General features: G+C 35.8%; 2 protein-coding genes across 5 annotated transcripts; both read left to right on the top strand.

Moving 5' to 3' along the window:
• Window positions 1–1,640: 1,640 nt before the first annotated feature.
• LOC121976381 (protein yippee-like At4g27745) lies at window positions 1,641–3,416 on the top strand. Its single transcript, XM_042528520.1, has 3 exons — window positions 1,641–1,707; window positions 2,104–2,217; window positions 2,988–3,416. Exons 2-3 carry the CDS (start codon window positions 2,125–2,127, stop codon window positions 3,213–3,215), a joined length of 321 nt encoding a protein of 106 aa, XP_042384454.1. The 5' UTR covers window positions 1,641–1,707; window positions 2,104–2,124; the 3' UTR covers window positions 3,216–3,416.
• Window positions 3,417–6,159: 2,743 nt separating this feature from the next.
• On the top strand, window positions 6,160–9,476 carry LOC121976380 (BAG family molecular chaperone regulator 2-like). 4 transcript variants are annotated; one of them, XR_006110614.1, is made up of 5 exons: window positions 6,160–6,320; window positions 6,422–6,799; window positions 6,907–7,394; window positions 7,464–7,881; window positions 9,281–9,476. XR_006110614.1 is itself a non-coding variant. In XM_042528519.1 (5 exons), exons 2-5 carry the CDS (start codon window positions 6,568–6,570, stop codon window positions 7,785–7,787), a joined length of 960 nt encoding a protein of 319 aa, XP_042384453.1. In that variant the 5' UTR covers window positions 6,161–6,320; window positions 6,422–6,567; the 3' UTR covers window positions 7,788–8,051. The 4 variants fall into 4 exon arrangements, 2 of the variants coding, with proteins under 2 accessions (XP_042384452.1, XP_042384453.1); XR_006110613.1 differs by having other exon boundaries at window positions 9,276–9,476; XM_042528519.1 differs by lacking the exon at window positions 9,281–9,476 and having other exon boundaries at window positions 6,161–6,320; window positions 6,907–7,163; window positions 7,248–7,394; window positions 7,464–8,051.
• The last annotated feature ends 4,847 nt before the right edge of the window (window positions 9,477–14,323 follow it).

The raw sequence follows: 14,323 nt of genomic DNA, 5'->3' as shown, positions 1-14,323 counted from the left end.
ACAACTGGTTGTTTTATTGATAATTTTTTTGTACATCGAGACCAGCAATTCTCCCAGTATCTTTTACCGTCTGACGTTGAGAGCTCCTATTTTAAGATACAAGTTATTATATTTTGAAAGACGATTATCAATAAATCATAAATACTTGGATGAGATAATATCATTTTAAAAAAAAAAGGTCTAATATTTATCTCGATCTTACTATTCTTATCCTTAGGGATAGGTTTACCCAAAGGGATTATGTCTATATTCGATAAGATAACTCGATAACCGACGAGATTAAGTCGGTAATGACAATATCAAAAATAATATATCTCTTCTCTGAAGGGATATTTCAATAACTGAAAATGGACGTCGAGAGTATAAATGGGGCAAAGTCTATATCGTCATATCAAACTCTACCGATTGGAGTCATCGACTCATCATCAAGAAAACTAACCAAACCGTAAGTACTTTTACGCAAGTGAAGTTATATATTTAATAAGATATTTTATATCCTTTTAAAATTGATTGTAAATTTTATTAAAATAACTACGCGCATGATACTAACTATGCCAACCAATATGATATTTATGTTGATAAGGTTGATCGAACTGTTTAGCAGATACATGAAATTAATTAATAAATAAGTTTAACTAATTTACTTAACTTATTAAATTTAATGTTCAAGACGAGGGGAGTTAATAATAAGACAGATTTCCAATAAAAGTTTAATAATTTTTTAAATATAATGAAGTATATAAAGTCGCTCATTTGCCCCAATTTTTATTTTATTTTTTAAAAAATAATTACTAATCTTTGTGAAATGTTATTTCTTCTCTACTCCGCTTAGGTATTCTTATGACAACCAAACTAAAGTCAAGTGAGTAAAGATCTTATTATACAGTGGTCAATTCAATATAAGCAAATAAGACTAGGATTGATAATCAAATTTTAATTTATAATCGAGTAAATTAAGTTTTTTTAAACCGATCAAACTTTCAAATAAATATTAAATAAATCGAATAGATAAAATATTAATTCATTTAATAAAAAATCAAAATAATCTATCGACAATTCATTGATATTTTAATCAATTGATTGAGAATAGGAGTTCAATAATCAATTTTAAAATATTTTGTTCTATTTTATAAGTCTAATTGTCAATTGATATTTATATAGTTTATATGTATAATTGATTTAATCAAATTTAGATTTTTAAAATCAAGATCAAATAGTTACTCGAATTAATTAATATTTTAAAAAAATACAAATTTTTAATTTCAGTTTAAATGAGATGATATTCTATAGTAATAAATATCTCAAGACTTTTTGTTGGATTCATTCATACTATTTATCGTGGAGAGCAAATTATATGTGATCTGTTTTTTATTAACGGATATCTTACAGAAGACCCTCGTTATTTTTCATATTTTTTACAGGATGAAAAATAATTAAATAAGAGTTAATAATAATAATAATAATATAATCAATTCAAAATGAAAAATTTATATGTAAAAATAACAGGACATGGCCCATGAAGCCCATGCCGGGTCGCTTCGGCCAATTTTAGACCCGATCCGACATAAGCGTACGGGCACGACTCATGCATTTTATTCACCGAACAAATCAACGGATATACAGAGAGGGCACGCACTTCCATCACTTGCTTTCTGACGGCAGGAAACCCCAAATCTCCTTTTCAATCCCCTCAAATCAAGGTATAAGGTACAAATTCATACTTTGCTTAAGGAATCTATGCTCGAAATTGTGATTTTTTGCAGTCAAATTCGTTTCATTTCGTCGTTTATGCCATCAGAGGGCGGATTTTTGTTTGATTAATTGTTTCATCTCTTTGGCTGCGACTTCTCACTTTCGTGTTCTTTCTTGCTCGGCTCTCCAGCCGCTTTGTTCTTTGTCCGATTTCTTCCGAATCCTTGCTTCCTACGATCCATTCGAACAAGCGGCGGTCGGCGATCGATATATTTGTCTTTTGTTCGATGTAGGGTTTGGGGTTTTCAGGCTTTTGCGACCTTTGGCCTGTTGCTTCCTGTGCTATGCAAGTGTTCTAGGGTTTAAGGTTTTTCCTGAAAGGTGCTAACTTTGTGGGTTTGTTCGATTGAGGGCGGTTGGGACTGTGGCGCAATGGCGAACTTGGGAGGGCCTCGAGTTTACAGCTGCAGCAACTGTGGAAACGATGTTTCCCTCCGTGATGATATCATATCGAAAGCTTTCCAGGTGAATTGAATCTCTTACAGTTGCATTTTTGATGTCTTATTTCTTTCTGAAAAATGAAATGCAAAATTAGGAAGCGTAATAAATTTATTACTGTGTTCTTTTTTTATATGCCTGTGATTCGTGAAACCTTTTTAATCTCAATATAATTTTATGCTCAAACAAAAGTTCTCTAAAACTGAGTCAATTCTGCTTGGAAGGATTGATACTCTTTTGCCTTTTCCTTTAACAATACAAGTCGAAATAGAGAAATTTAAGCATCAATCCTTCATAACTCATTAATTAGCACATTGATTGTGAAAAAGTTATCATCCTTTTTAGTTGCATCCATTCAAGGAGACAACTCAAAGGGTAATCCTTTCACATTTCCATCTTCTTTATATGTTTATCCTTTCAATTTGCCATCGATCAATTTTGAATAGATGGGACTAATATGGAATTTGGCTTACGCGAAGCAAAGTAGCAAATCATTTTCTAAGGTAGAAGATATACTATCATTTTTCACTAGAAATGAAAAAAGTTCATAAATTCATCATCTAGTGGCAAACCTCCATCCACTCACCATCCTCAACTATGCCTGTGGAGGCATCATAGATTCATCATCTAGACTATATTAGTGGATGTTATTAACTAGATAGTCTTTGTTAACTTGCTTGAAGTATATCATTCTATACAATAGAAGATAGGGGGCTCGATAAATTCTACCGTCCATCCTCCACTAGGAATCTTCTTATGACTCTTCTATTTTTAGCTAATTGTCGATGTCTCATCAGGGGAGGACCGGGCGTGCCTTTCTGTTTTCTCACGCCATGAACATAATGGTGGGTCCAAAGGAAGATAGGCAGCTAACGACAGGACTACACACGGTTGCTGATATCTACTGCCGTGATTGTCGCGAGGTGTTGGGATGGAAGTACGAAAGAGCATACGAAGAAGCACAAAAGTACAAAGAAGGGAAGTTCATATTCGAGAAGTCAAAGATTGCCAAGGAGAACTGGTAAAGAACTCCTAAATGAGCAATCTGTTAATGCTTAGCATGTTTGTGTGATCTAAATCATTGATAGAACCCTGGTTTTTTTTTTGTGTGAAGATTTTAGTCAAATTCGTCAATTGTGTATTCTTCTTTGTAAATATCACACACTGTCTTGTGGATGTTGGGCCACGAAGCCATGAAAATAAAATCCTTTTCGGTTGGATCGATCCTTTTAGTGTGTTGGTTTCTTCCATTCTTCTTGTTTAAGCGATAAATCTGAAAGAAATTTGACTCAATTTAGATGAAAAATATCTGAATGTCCAATTGAGCTGAGTGTTGAAGCAATCGACACTCGTGGCATAAAAGAGGTTTCAGTTTTCATGCTATATATATAGACACGTTATTAATTAAATAAATAAGTTTAAATAATTTTACTTAAATACATAAATTTTAATAATTTATTAAATTAAATAAATAAGTTTAAGCACACTGAATCTTTATGAATAAAGATGATAAATTATCCGTGAATAAAACTTAAGATTCTTCATTTAAATTTGTAAATAGACAAACAAATTTTTAGAACAAACAAATAAATTTATAATATCTAGTTCACACTAATCAATCAAATACATTTTAAAATATAAAAAAATTAGTTCAATAATATTTAAATGAACTAAGTTTATACTAAGCTTCAACTATCATTTCAATAACTTAGGGGATGTTTAATTTAGGGAAATAAGAGTCGGGAATAAAAATAACAATCATTGATTGTCATTGTTAATGTTTGGATTATATGAATAGAAATACAAATAAGGGAATAAATTTTTATAATTGGATAATGACTCATTCTTATGTCCCCCTTCAATGAGCCATTACTCTATTTCAACAATCAAAATATTTTCTTATTCCAAAAATACCCTTGACTTAAAACTAAAATTTCCCCCTTAATATCAAATATCAAAATATATTTATTTTTTTCATATCACTTTCTCTCTGCTTGTTCTCTCTCATCATATTTTCTCTCTCCTTGTTTTATCATACTCTTTCTCTCTCCACAATCTCTTTCATCACACTCTCTTCCCTTTTTTTTTTCTCATCGCACATTTTCTCTCATCATATTTTCTCTCCCCTCAATCTATCCCATCACACACTTTTTTTCTCATCGCACTTTCTTTCATCATACTTTCTCTCTCCTTAATTTCTCCTATCACACTCTCTCATTTTTTTTCTTAACACACTTTCTTTATCATCATGCTTTATCTCTTATCATACTTTCTCTCTCATCAATCTCTCTCATCACATTCCTCTTTTTTTTTCTCATCACACTTTCTCTCTCATCACATTTTCTCTCTCATCATACTTTCTCATCACACACTCTCTCCTCATTTTTTTTCTCATTACACTTTCTCTCTCTCCATCCTCTCTCATCATATTTTCTCTCTTATCTTCTCTCATCATGCTCTCTCATTACACTTTTTTCCTCATTTTCTCTCATCATACTTTCCCTCTCTTCATTTTTTCCCATCACACTTTCTCTCTCATCATTCTCAGTCATCATATTTTTCTCTTACATCTAATTTTTTTCTCTTATTTTCCTTTAGCGGTAAAAAAAGGAAATTTTGATATATTCTGATAGAAAATATTCAACTAATCAAATATTACTTTTAGGAGTGATATCCATGCTCATATTCATTCCTATTCCACAATACTATAATTCTCATTTCGATTTTTATTCCTAAGAAAGAACCAAACACCCCTTAATTTTATTTTAAACTTAGTTTGGCTCGATGACCAACCTTGGCTCGACTTGTTCATTTGCGATCTTATAATCTGCTGATGACAAAAAATTTGATTCATTCATAATTATGTTTAGGCAATGATTACTAAAAAATAAAATACTATGAGGATAGAAGAAAATATGATTTTCTTAGTTAAAAACCGTCTTACTCGATTAAACCTATTGGTTAATCATATTACTTTTAGAACCCGAGAGACAGATGAATTATCTTGAATAATTTATTAAATTAAATAAAAAATATTCAAATTAATTCGTTAATATTTATGGAAAAATTTATAAACCATAAATAAAATTTATGAATCATAATTATTAATAAATATCTTTGATAATTTATTAATTATATAATCAATAAATTTCACTTACAAAAAAAAAAAAAAAATCAAATGAATAAATAAATTTAATAATCAATCAATTAAATTCAAAAATAATTTTAAAAAATTAAACAAACTTAATAAGAGCTTAATAATATTTAACGGACACTTTTGATTCGAACTCTAATTATAATAAATTTATAAGAATTTTGTTTTTCAAATGAGACATACAATTAAAAGATGTTAAACTTCTGGGTCGTTTATTATGAGCACTTCCTGATTTATCCTGATGACTATTAGAAAAATTTCGTATGACCAAATCTATCATCACAGTGCTAGCTGGATTTATCTTCTTCTTCTTTTTTTTTTTTTTAATAATATCTAATGAACTAGGCTCAAGTTAAATTTAAACAAAATTCAAATTTGTAAAAAAAAAATACTTCAAACTTTAATAACTATTTCAACCGCTCCTTTACTATCTTATTTCTATTTTTTCTAATTTGCTTAAAATCAGGTGTCATTATAGCGGTATTAGTCTGTTAATTACATCTTAATCATCTAGGCCATCGGACGGTGTGCCATCGCGCTCATCGACCACGTGCTGGCGGATCGGACGGCCACCACTGGCTGTCGGTGTGCGTGTGGACCCCATCTCGTCTTGCCGACAAATCTGACCGATTTCAAAGCACCCACAATCGTAACCCTCGTTGTTCCATAATCACAACTCACAAGGCAGGTGCTCTTCGGGGTAACGAAAGAAATAAAGACGCGCCAAAGGTTAGTTAGGATGAATAAAACGGGCGGGGCCCGCCGATCTATGCCGCTGTCGCAGACAGATTATAACGTGCGGCAGCGACATAAAAGCGTTTCAGTTTCGCTGTGGCCGGTGATTATAACAGCTGTTACGTTAGCTGTACACGGTGATGAGATTTTCTTTCTTCCTTAATTCTTCAGCTTCTTCTTCTTCTTCGAGGTTACTTTTGGAACAAGAGGAGCGAAGGAGAAGATTTTGGTTTCTTTTGCTGTAATTTTTGTTGACATTGCTTGTGTTGTTCGCTTTTGATTTCGTGTACTAATTGTTCTTTCGATTCCTACATTAACAATCCAATTTCTTATTTTCTGCAGGAAGACGGATCAATCAGAGTTTGGAGCAGCAAAAATTGCTCCTTCTGCTATTGTTCTTTGTATTTTAGCTTAATTTGTGTGAATTAGAGGCGATATCTTGTCGGTCGGCTTCTTCCGTTTGGGGATTTGGGAGGAGAGATCTGAGAATGCGGTCGAAGAGAGCTGAGACTGGGTCGGTGGCGGCGTTTATCCCCGTAAAGGAGTTTCCTCCGGAGAAGAAGGACGCGGATTGGGAGGTCAGGCCGTGTGGGATGCTGGTCCAGAAGCGCGACCCCGATGGCGACGCCGGCAGTGCGGCTCCGGTGCCAACCTTCCGCCTGAAGGTCAAGTACGGAGACTCGTATCACGAGATCTGCATCAGTTCTCAGGCGACCTTCGGTAAGAAATCCTAATTCGTTCTTCTTCCTGGATTTTCTGTTAGGTTGATCGGCAAGGTGTTCGATGAATTGATTGAGTGTGTTTGATGGATTTGATGAACTGCGCAGGCGAACTGAAGAAAGTTCTCTCCTCCAGGACTGGTCTTCACCCGCTCGACATGAAACTGATGTATAAGGACAAGGAGCGGGACTCGTCGGCGTTTCTGGACACCGCCGGTGTGAAGGACAAGTCGAAGCTGGTACTTCTGGAAGATCCCACGGCGCAGGCCAAGCGCTTGCTCGAGATGCGCAAGACGAACAAGATGGAGAAAGCCGCCAAGTCCATCTCCGCTATCAGCCTCGAGGTCGACCGCCTCGCCTCCAAGGTAATAATCTCCCACCACCGTCCGCCGCAGCCACCATCTACCAATTTTCTTACAATTCGATCTTTTTCTCCAATAATTGACCAGGTGTCGGCGTTGGATGCGATTGTGAGCAAAGGTGGGAGGGTGGTGGAGAACGACGTGACCAATCTCATCGAATTGCTGATGAATGAGCTGATCAAATTGGATTCTATTGTTGCTGAATATGATGTGAAGTTGCAGAGGAGATTGCAGGTAAGATCAATTCTTTCACTAAACAATCGTTGCTTCACAAACGTTGACTTCATTGTTTGCTTGAATCAGATCAAGAGAGTCCAAAAGTATATTGAAACACTGGATATGATCAAGATCAAGAATCGAAAGCAGCAACAACAGAACCATCAGCCACAACACCAACCACAAATGCATCCAAATGGGAACTTGCAGCAACAACATCCAATTCAAACTCAGACTCAGTATCAGCAGCAACCCCAGCAAAAGAAGGCGGTAGTAACAACCAACTGGGAGAAATTTGATTCTATATTCTTGCCATCCACCTCTGCTGCTGCCGCTGCCGCTGCCGCCACCACAGTCACCTCCGTTGCCGTGCCTACTCATCATCCAAGATTCGACTGGGAGCTATTCTGAGCATCTGATTCATTGCCACAGGAGGAAAAACACAATTCCTGGCTTGGAAGCGACATTGTGTGTGATTATGCTTTCGTAGCTGTTTTCATTTCTGGTGAGATCCTCTAAAACAACACTTCCTTCTGCTCTATTACTCTAATTCTTTGTGTTCATATCTTGTCTTGATAGAGGGTTTCATTCAGATCCATGAAAAATAATGAACGAATGATTGTTATTCTTCTGTCTACCATTTGAGTTAAAACTAAGAGCCTACATTTCATAGCATGCTGTAGGGTGAGTAATAACATATTCAACTGAAAGTAGTATGATTGGATCCTTAATTGGAATGAATTGTTGTTCAACAAAGTAGTTGTGTTGAAATGTTGGTTGGTTGAACTGAGATGCCTTTCTTCATGCATCAAAGATACACAAACACGGTGATGCTTTTGATAATAAAAACCAATCATTTCAAGAGCATGTGCTGGTTTGTGTATCCTTCCACAAAAGTAGATTCTTCTTCTACAAAAGCAAAATAGCACTTGAATTCGGCCACATATCGGGCTTAATAGATCCCAGCTACAGCTACAGTCCTAGTACTAAGTAATTATGTTGTTTTTAGATGACTTTTGTATGATTTTGCATAGTGGCACTAAAGAGTATTCTGAAGCTTAGGACGCTCCCTCATTGTAAGAGACCAAGAAGCTCGTGGAGGGGGATTTTCTTCTTGAAGAGTCTTTTTTTGTTGTTCAAGGAGCACTGAGGTGTGGTTTTTCACTTCCCTCCATCAATGCTGATGAGAGAGATGTTTAGGAAAGATTGAGACATCTCTTTAATAAGAAGTTTCTTTATTTCGAACCACGATAAATTCCGTCTTTTTTATGTGCCTTCGAATTGTTCTACCAAGGGAAACAAAGATTCCACCATGTGGACTTGTAGTGGAAGCTATCCTACTTCCTAAAGACATTAAATTCGGGTCTACAAGTTCACGAATTGAGACCCCAAATTCTAGAAATTGATATTCAGTGATAGAAGAAGTACCAAGTACTTATAGTCACAATTCAGTTATTATGCTTTAAGAAGCATTTCTTCATTTGTCTACACATCTACTTCCTCGTGGGTTTGATGCAATGGTCCAAGCCAAGTTAATTACACACAGTAAAAAAGGAAAGCTTACGAAGCTTCCATTAATGCTGAATCCTATGAAAAAAGCAGGTTATATTGGATCTATTATGGTGTGGTTGGGAAATTATCATCATTTTCATATATGCAGTTTGGTCACCGTGATTTGACACATTAAATGTCCATGATTTGTGTGCTGGTCCTGGCCTCCATGTGCTGGTCTCCATTGGAGACTTCTCAAGCCCACATCTATTTTGTTTAGCATGTCAATGGTTCTCATCTTGAGCACTAATAGGGTAATCTAGGGTATGGCACGGCATAAAAAGTATTTTATAGGAGTGAAGAAGTATATGATTTTTGGTAATGGGTGTTCTTTTGTTGTTGATTTAGCTTAGAGTATGATTGTAGCCGAAGGAGCACAAGAGGTGGACGATGGTGCTTGAATAAAGTGGTAATCGTCGTGGTGGAAACACTTTGGCCGAAGTGTCAAGTGGGTAAGTGATTCCCTTGGCCAAGATAGAGAATGTTTCAAATCTTAAATTTCAAAAAGTTAGTCGACCACTGTTTCAAATCTTAAATTTCATTAGTTCATGAGGCTTAAATTTCATATTCTTATCCATGTGTAGAAAGAAACAAATACATAGTTCAAAACGATTATATGTATGCTATTAAAGTCCATAGAAGAGGCCATATTTCCTCGCCTCACTCTGCCCGATCATCATTAGTCCGCATGGTGGCGCAAGATGAGTCGAATTTCAATAACAACTTCTTATTGTGAAGTTATTGGCTCAAGTTTAAGAGCATAGCAATTGTCGATGATAAAGGTTTCTAGAGCCCTCCTAGCCCTTCCAAACGACTCATTTGATTAATAAGGACTTGCAGGTCTCAGACTTGTTAATGGAAAGTTAAGGAGATTAAGGGGCTAAGGTCGACCCGTGTCATTCGGGCATTGACTAGATCAAGTCTCTTGATATAAAAACAAAATGGACATAAAAAAGTTATCCATGCTGGACCCAAACATCAAACCTTTGAGAACTTTGCTAAGCTTTAAAATTTTAAAATAATAATAGTAAAAGGAGGTTAATGGATGTGATCATTATGCTCCCCACGAGCTTCATAGAAGTGGACATACAATAGACAAAACCTACCCCTCCAAGAAGCACCAACCTTTCTATTCTTCCTTTTTGAATCGAACCAAATCAATTTGATCAGTTTGATCGATCGGAGCCTAATCTAGTCCGCTTAGACCAATGAAGACACTTTCGTTTACTCATGTTTTACCTCCGATCAGAGGTATAGAAGAGTGTTTTGAAGAGAATCTATAGAAAGAGGCGGCAAAGGGAGAAGGAGGAAGAAAGGTGTTGTTTTGACAATGGGATCAAACACAAACCACTTTATATCAAAAAACATTTCTGGAAACTCATTACAAATTCATACTATTTCTTGCTAAAACAAGTCGTCTCATCTGCAAATTGTAAACAAAACCAAAAGGAAACAAAAACTCGATGAAGAATTAGGATTCTTGAAGAGAGGCTGAGTCACGAAGAACGCATGGCACAGGCTTTGCAAGGAAGGTGGGTGTGTCTTCACCGGCCACGATAACCACAAATCTGGGCTCCAAATCAATCGGAACTTGAATACTAGCGTCCTCGAGCTCCAGAGCCAAGCTCGGATTGTCACTATCGACAAATGATTTCCGACGAGAGCATGCAAGCATCAGGAGAGCCACTGCTATGAGCACCATCATAGCCCCTATACCTCCAAAAAGATATGGAATTGGAGTGTGCCAAAAGCTAGACCCATTTCCATGACAACTCAATAAAACTCTTGTCCCCATTGATTGATCTTGCTCGGAGGCTCTTCTTCCTATTGCTCTTGCTCTTCTACTTCACCGCGAAGAATGAAGAGTCGAAGGGTTGTTAATTTATAGGAGGCAGGAGACGATAGGACAAAGAAACATCCTTGGATCTAGTGGGGAACACCACTACTAATTCGATGTGGACATTTTCACTATGATGAAACCATAAGTCATAAGTCACTTCTAGGTAATTATACTAAAGATTGAACTTTTTTTGCAATATATTGTTGCGAAAGAGTGGAAACTCTATATTATCTTTTCGTGCAAAGAGTTGGCTCCATGTGAAAGATCATACCTTTCGAAGAACATCTAATCGAACGAGATTAGCACCATCGACACTAGTGTCCCACGCCGTCGTCCATTAGTTTCCACTTTTAACAAGAGGATTCGATTCGATCCAATCAATTAAGGGAATGGTTAGATTTGTCATACAAGTGGTTACTAAAAAGCACACACAAATAATGGAGAAAGATTGACTTTCTTTTACTTGAAGATGAAGATGAAGATGAAGATGATTACTTTGCCTCTCCATTGCAGTCAAAGCTCCCTCAGCACCAAGGTGGATGGCACCCATTAAATTCCTTACATTTTATTTGTTTCACACAAATACAATAAGATGACGACATGAAAAACCACCTCTTTTTGCCGCATCCTGAAAACATCATCACCAACACCTACTACTCCACTCCCAAAACACTTTTGGAAAAGAAAAGGAAAAAAATCATTTAACACCACGAGATTCACTTATATTCCAAATTAGCTTCTGATCTTTAAAAACATTAAAATTAGACATAAATTATAAAAAGGCGTCCTTATATATCAAAATAGCACCTCACTATATATATATATATATATATATATATATATATATATATATATATATATATATATATAAAAGAAATAACATAAACTTTGTTGATCATCTTATTAATAAAATCAATAGACTTATTTATACAAATTATTCAAAACAATAATGAAAAAATTAAATAAGACATACAATCATAATAATTATAAACATAGTAATACAATAGACTTGGAAATATTATTTTTCCTATTTGATTCATGTCGATCTTGATTGTGTGCCAAATATAATAAATCCCAATTCATTGAAATCAATTAGAGATAATTTTCATTATTATCATTACCCCCGACAAACTCAACGGGAGTGCATGAACGTTGAATTTGAGTGCTAGCTTGGTGAAACGTTGTCTAGATAATGACTTAGTAAATATATCAGCAATTTGATCTTCCGTAGAGATATAAGAAATTGGAAGCTGTCGAGTCGCCACACGCTCGCGAACAAAATGAAAATCAATCTCTACATGCTTGGTACAAGCATGAAAAATAGGATTTACCGCAAGATGAGTTGCTCCAATATTATCACACCATATTTTAGGTGTAGCAGTTGGGAAAAAGTGTAATTCTGAAAGAAGAGATTGTAGCCAAATAATTTCTGATGTTGCGTTAGTGATAATTTTATATTTAGCTTCAGTACTCGAGCGAGGGACTGTAGGTTGCTTCTTTGAAAGTCAGGAAATAAGATTTCGCTCAAGAAATATATCATATCCACTAGTAGAATGTCTATCTTCGGGAGATCCAGCCCAATCTGCATCACTGTAGGCAATCAACTCTCGTGAAGACTGATGATATAAAAGAAGACTATGTAGAATAGTGCCTTTGAGATATCGAATAATTCTCTTAACATCTTCCCAATGATGTTCAATAGGAGCCTGCATAAATTGACAGACACGATTTACAGCGAAAGCAATATCGGGTCGTGTAATTGTGACATATTGTAGGACACCAACAATACTACGGTAGATTTAGGGGTCAGATATCGAAGAGGAGGATGAAGGTGCAATGAAACCACTCTCAATGATTGGTATGGAGATAGGATGTGCACTATCTATTTTAGCTCGTTGTAGGAGCCCAGTAATGTATTTGTTTTGAGAGAGAAGACAACCTTCATAATGTGAGAGAAACTCTATGCCAAGGAAAAAAACGAGCATTGCTAAGATCACGAATAGGAAACTCTTGACGGAGAAGATGTAGTAAAGTAGTAATGTCATTTTGATCACTATCAGTTATTAATATATCATCCACATAAATCAGAACAAATATTGGAAATTCCTCATTACATTTGTAGAATAGGGAAAAGTCTATTTTTGAGATAGAAAATCCCTGAGTATGAAGCCAGGTAGATAGACGATGAAACCATGCACGAGGTACTTATCGAAGATCATATATAGACTTTTGAAGTTGACACCCATGTGTTGAAAGTTGCGGGTTGATGAATTCAGAACGTTGCTCCATATAAACAATTTCTTCAAGGTGTCCATGAAGGAAAGCATTGAAAACATCTAATTGGCGTATTGACCAACTAGAGCTTGCAGCTATAGATAGTAGCAATCTGATAGTTGTAATTTTGATGACTGGACTAAAAGTATCATTAGAGTCAATACCTGGCTATTGATTAAAGACTTTAGCAACAAGACGAGCTTTGTAACGTTCAATAGAACCATCTGCATGATACTTAATTCGATGAACCCATTTAGAGCTCACAATATTCATAGATGGGGTACGAGGGACTAAGTGCCAAGCTGCATTATGAAGAAGAGCATCAAATTTTGTAACTATCATAGCACACCAATTTGGATCTTTGACTGTTTTTGTAAAACTAGAAGGTTCAACAAAATTTGAAGAAGTAATAAGAGCACGTGGAAAAGGATAACGAGTGGAAACTGGTTGATATCGTGCATAAATATCACTTAGAGGAAGCATCCGTCGAGGAATATCATCATCAGAGCTACTCGGAGATGAGTGGTCAGATGGATGAGAATCAGAACTAGAGAGTGGATCACCACTAGCCGTCGAGTCTACAGGAACTTGTGGAGATGGAGCATGACCCAAGATACCATCCCCCCTTGTACTTTTAATATGTCCTAATGAATCAATATGTAGGCTTCTAGTATATTGCTTGGTGATATTAGATAGTTGTCTTGATTATCTGAAAGAGAATCTGAGGTAGCAACTGCAAATGGAAATAGAGATTCATAAATAACATGTCGAGAAATATATATCCGATCGGTCGAAATATGGAGGCAACGGTACCCATGATGTAAATTACTATAACCAAGAAAAATACATTGTAAAGAGCGAGGGTTTAACTTGTACTTAGAGTAAGGTCGTACCCAAGGATAACATGCTCAACCAAAGATATGAAGGAAAGAGTAATCTGGAAGACAATTATCAAGTCTTTCCAAGGGACACTTATTTTGAAGTAGTGGAGTGAGTAAACGATTGATAAGATAGATTGTGGTTTGGACGGCATCATCCCAAAATTTAAGTGGAACTGAGGCATGATTAAGAAGAGCTAAGGCAGTTTCAACCACATGACGATGTTTTCACTCGGCGGATCCATTTTGTTCAGGAGTGTGAGGACAAGAGACTCGATGGATGATGCTAGAGGAAGTAAGATGACGATGAAGCGCTTGATACTCTCCAACCCAATCAGAATGAAGGGAGAGGATTTTACGATCAAAATAGTGCTTAACTTGTTTTTGAAAGCGACAAAAAATAT

This window comes from Zingiber officinale, chromosome 4B, assembly GCF_018446385.1.
Source record: "Zingiber officinale cultivar Zhangliang chromosome 4B, Zo_v1.1, whole genome shotgun sequence".
NCBI classification, from domain to species: domain Eukaryota; kingdom Viridiplantae; phylum Streptophyta; class Magnoliopsida; order Zingiberales; family Zingiberaceae; genus Zingiber; species Zingiber officinale.
This window is presented reverse-complemented; position numbering and strand designations above follow the sequence as displayed.

Excerpts from the sequence above, each read along its gene's own strand:
- LOC121976380 (XM_042528518.1), top strand. The coding sequence starts at position 6,568 with ATGCGGTCGAAGAGAGCTGAGACTGGGTCGGTGGCGGCGTTTATCCCC. Across the intron at positions 6,800-6,906 it reads CAGTTCTCAGGCGACCTTCG|GCGAACTGAAGAAAGTTCTC; the intron begins GTAAGAAATCCT and ends TGAACTGCGCAG. Across the intron at positions 7,395-7,463 it reads AGTTGCAGAGGAGATTGCAG|ATCAAGAGAGTCCAAAAGTA; the intron begins GTAAGATCAATT and ends TGCTTGAATCAG.
- LOC121976381 (XM_042528520.1), top strand. The coding sequence starts at position 2,125 with ATGGCGAACTTGGGAGGGCCTCGAGTTTACAGCTGCAGCAACTGTGGA. Across the intron at positions 2,218-2,987 it reads TCATATCGAAAGCTTTCCAG|GGGAGGACCGGGCGTGCCTT; the intron begins GTGAATTGAATC and ends ATGTCTCATCAG.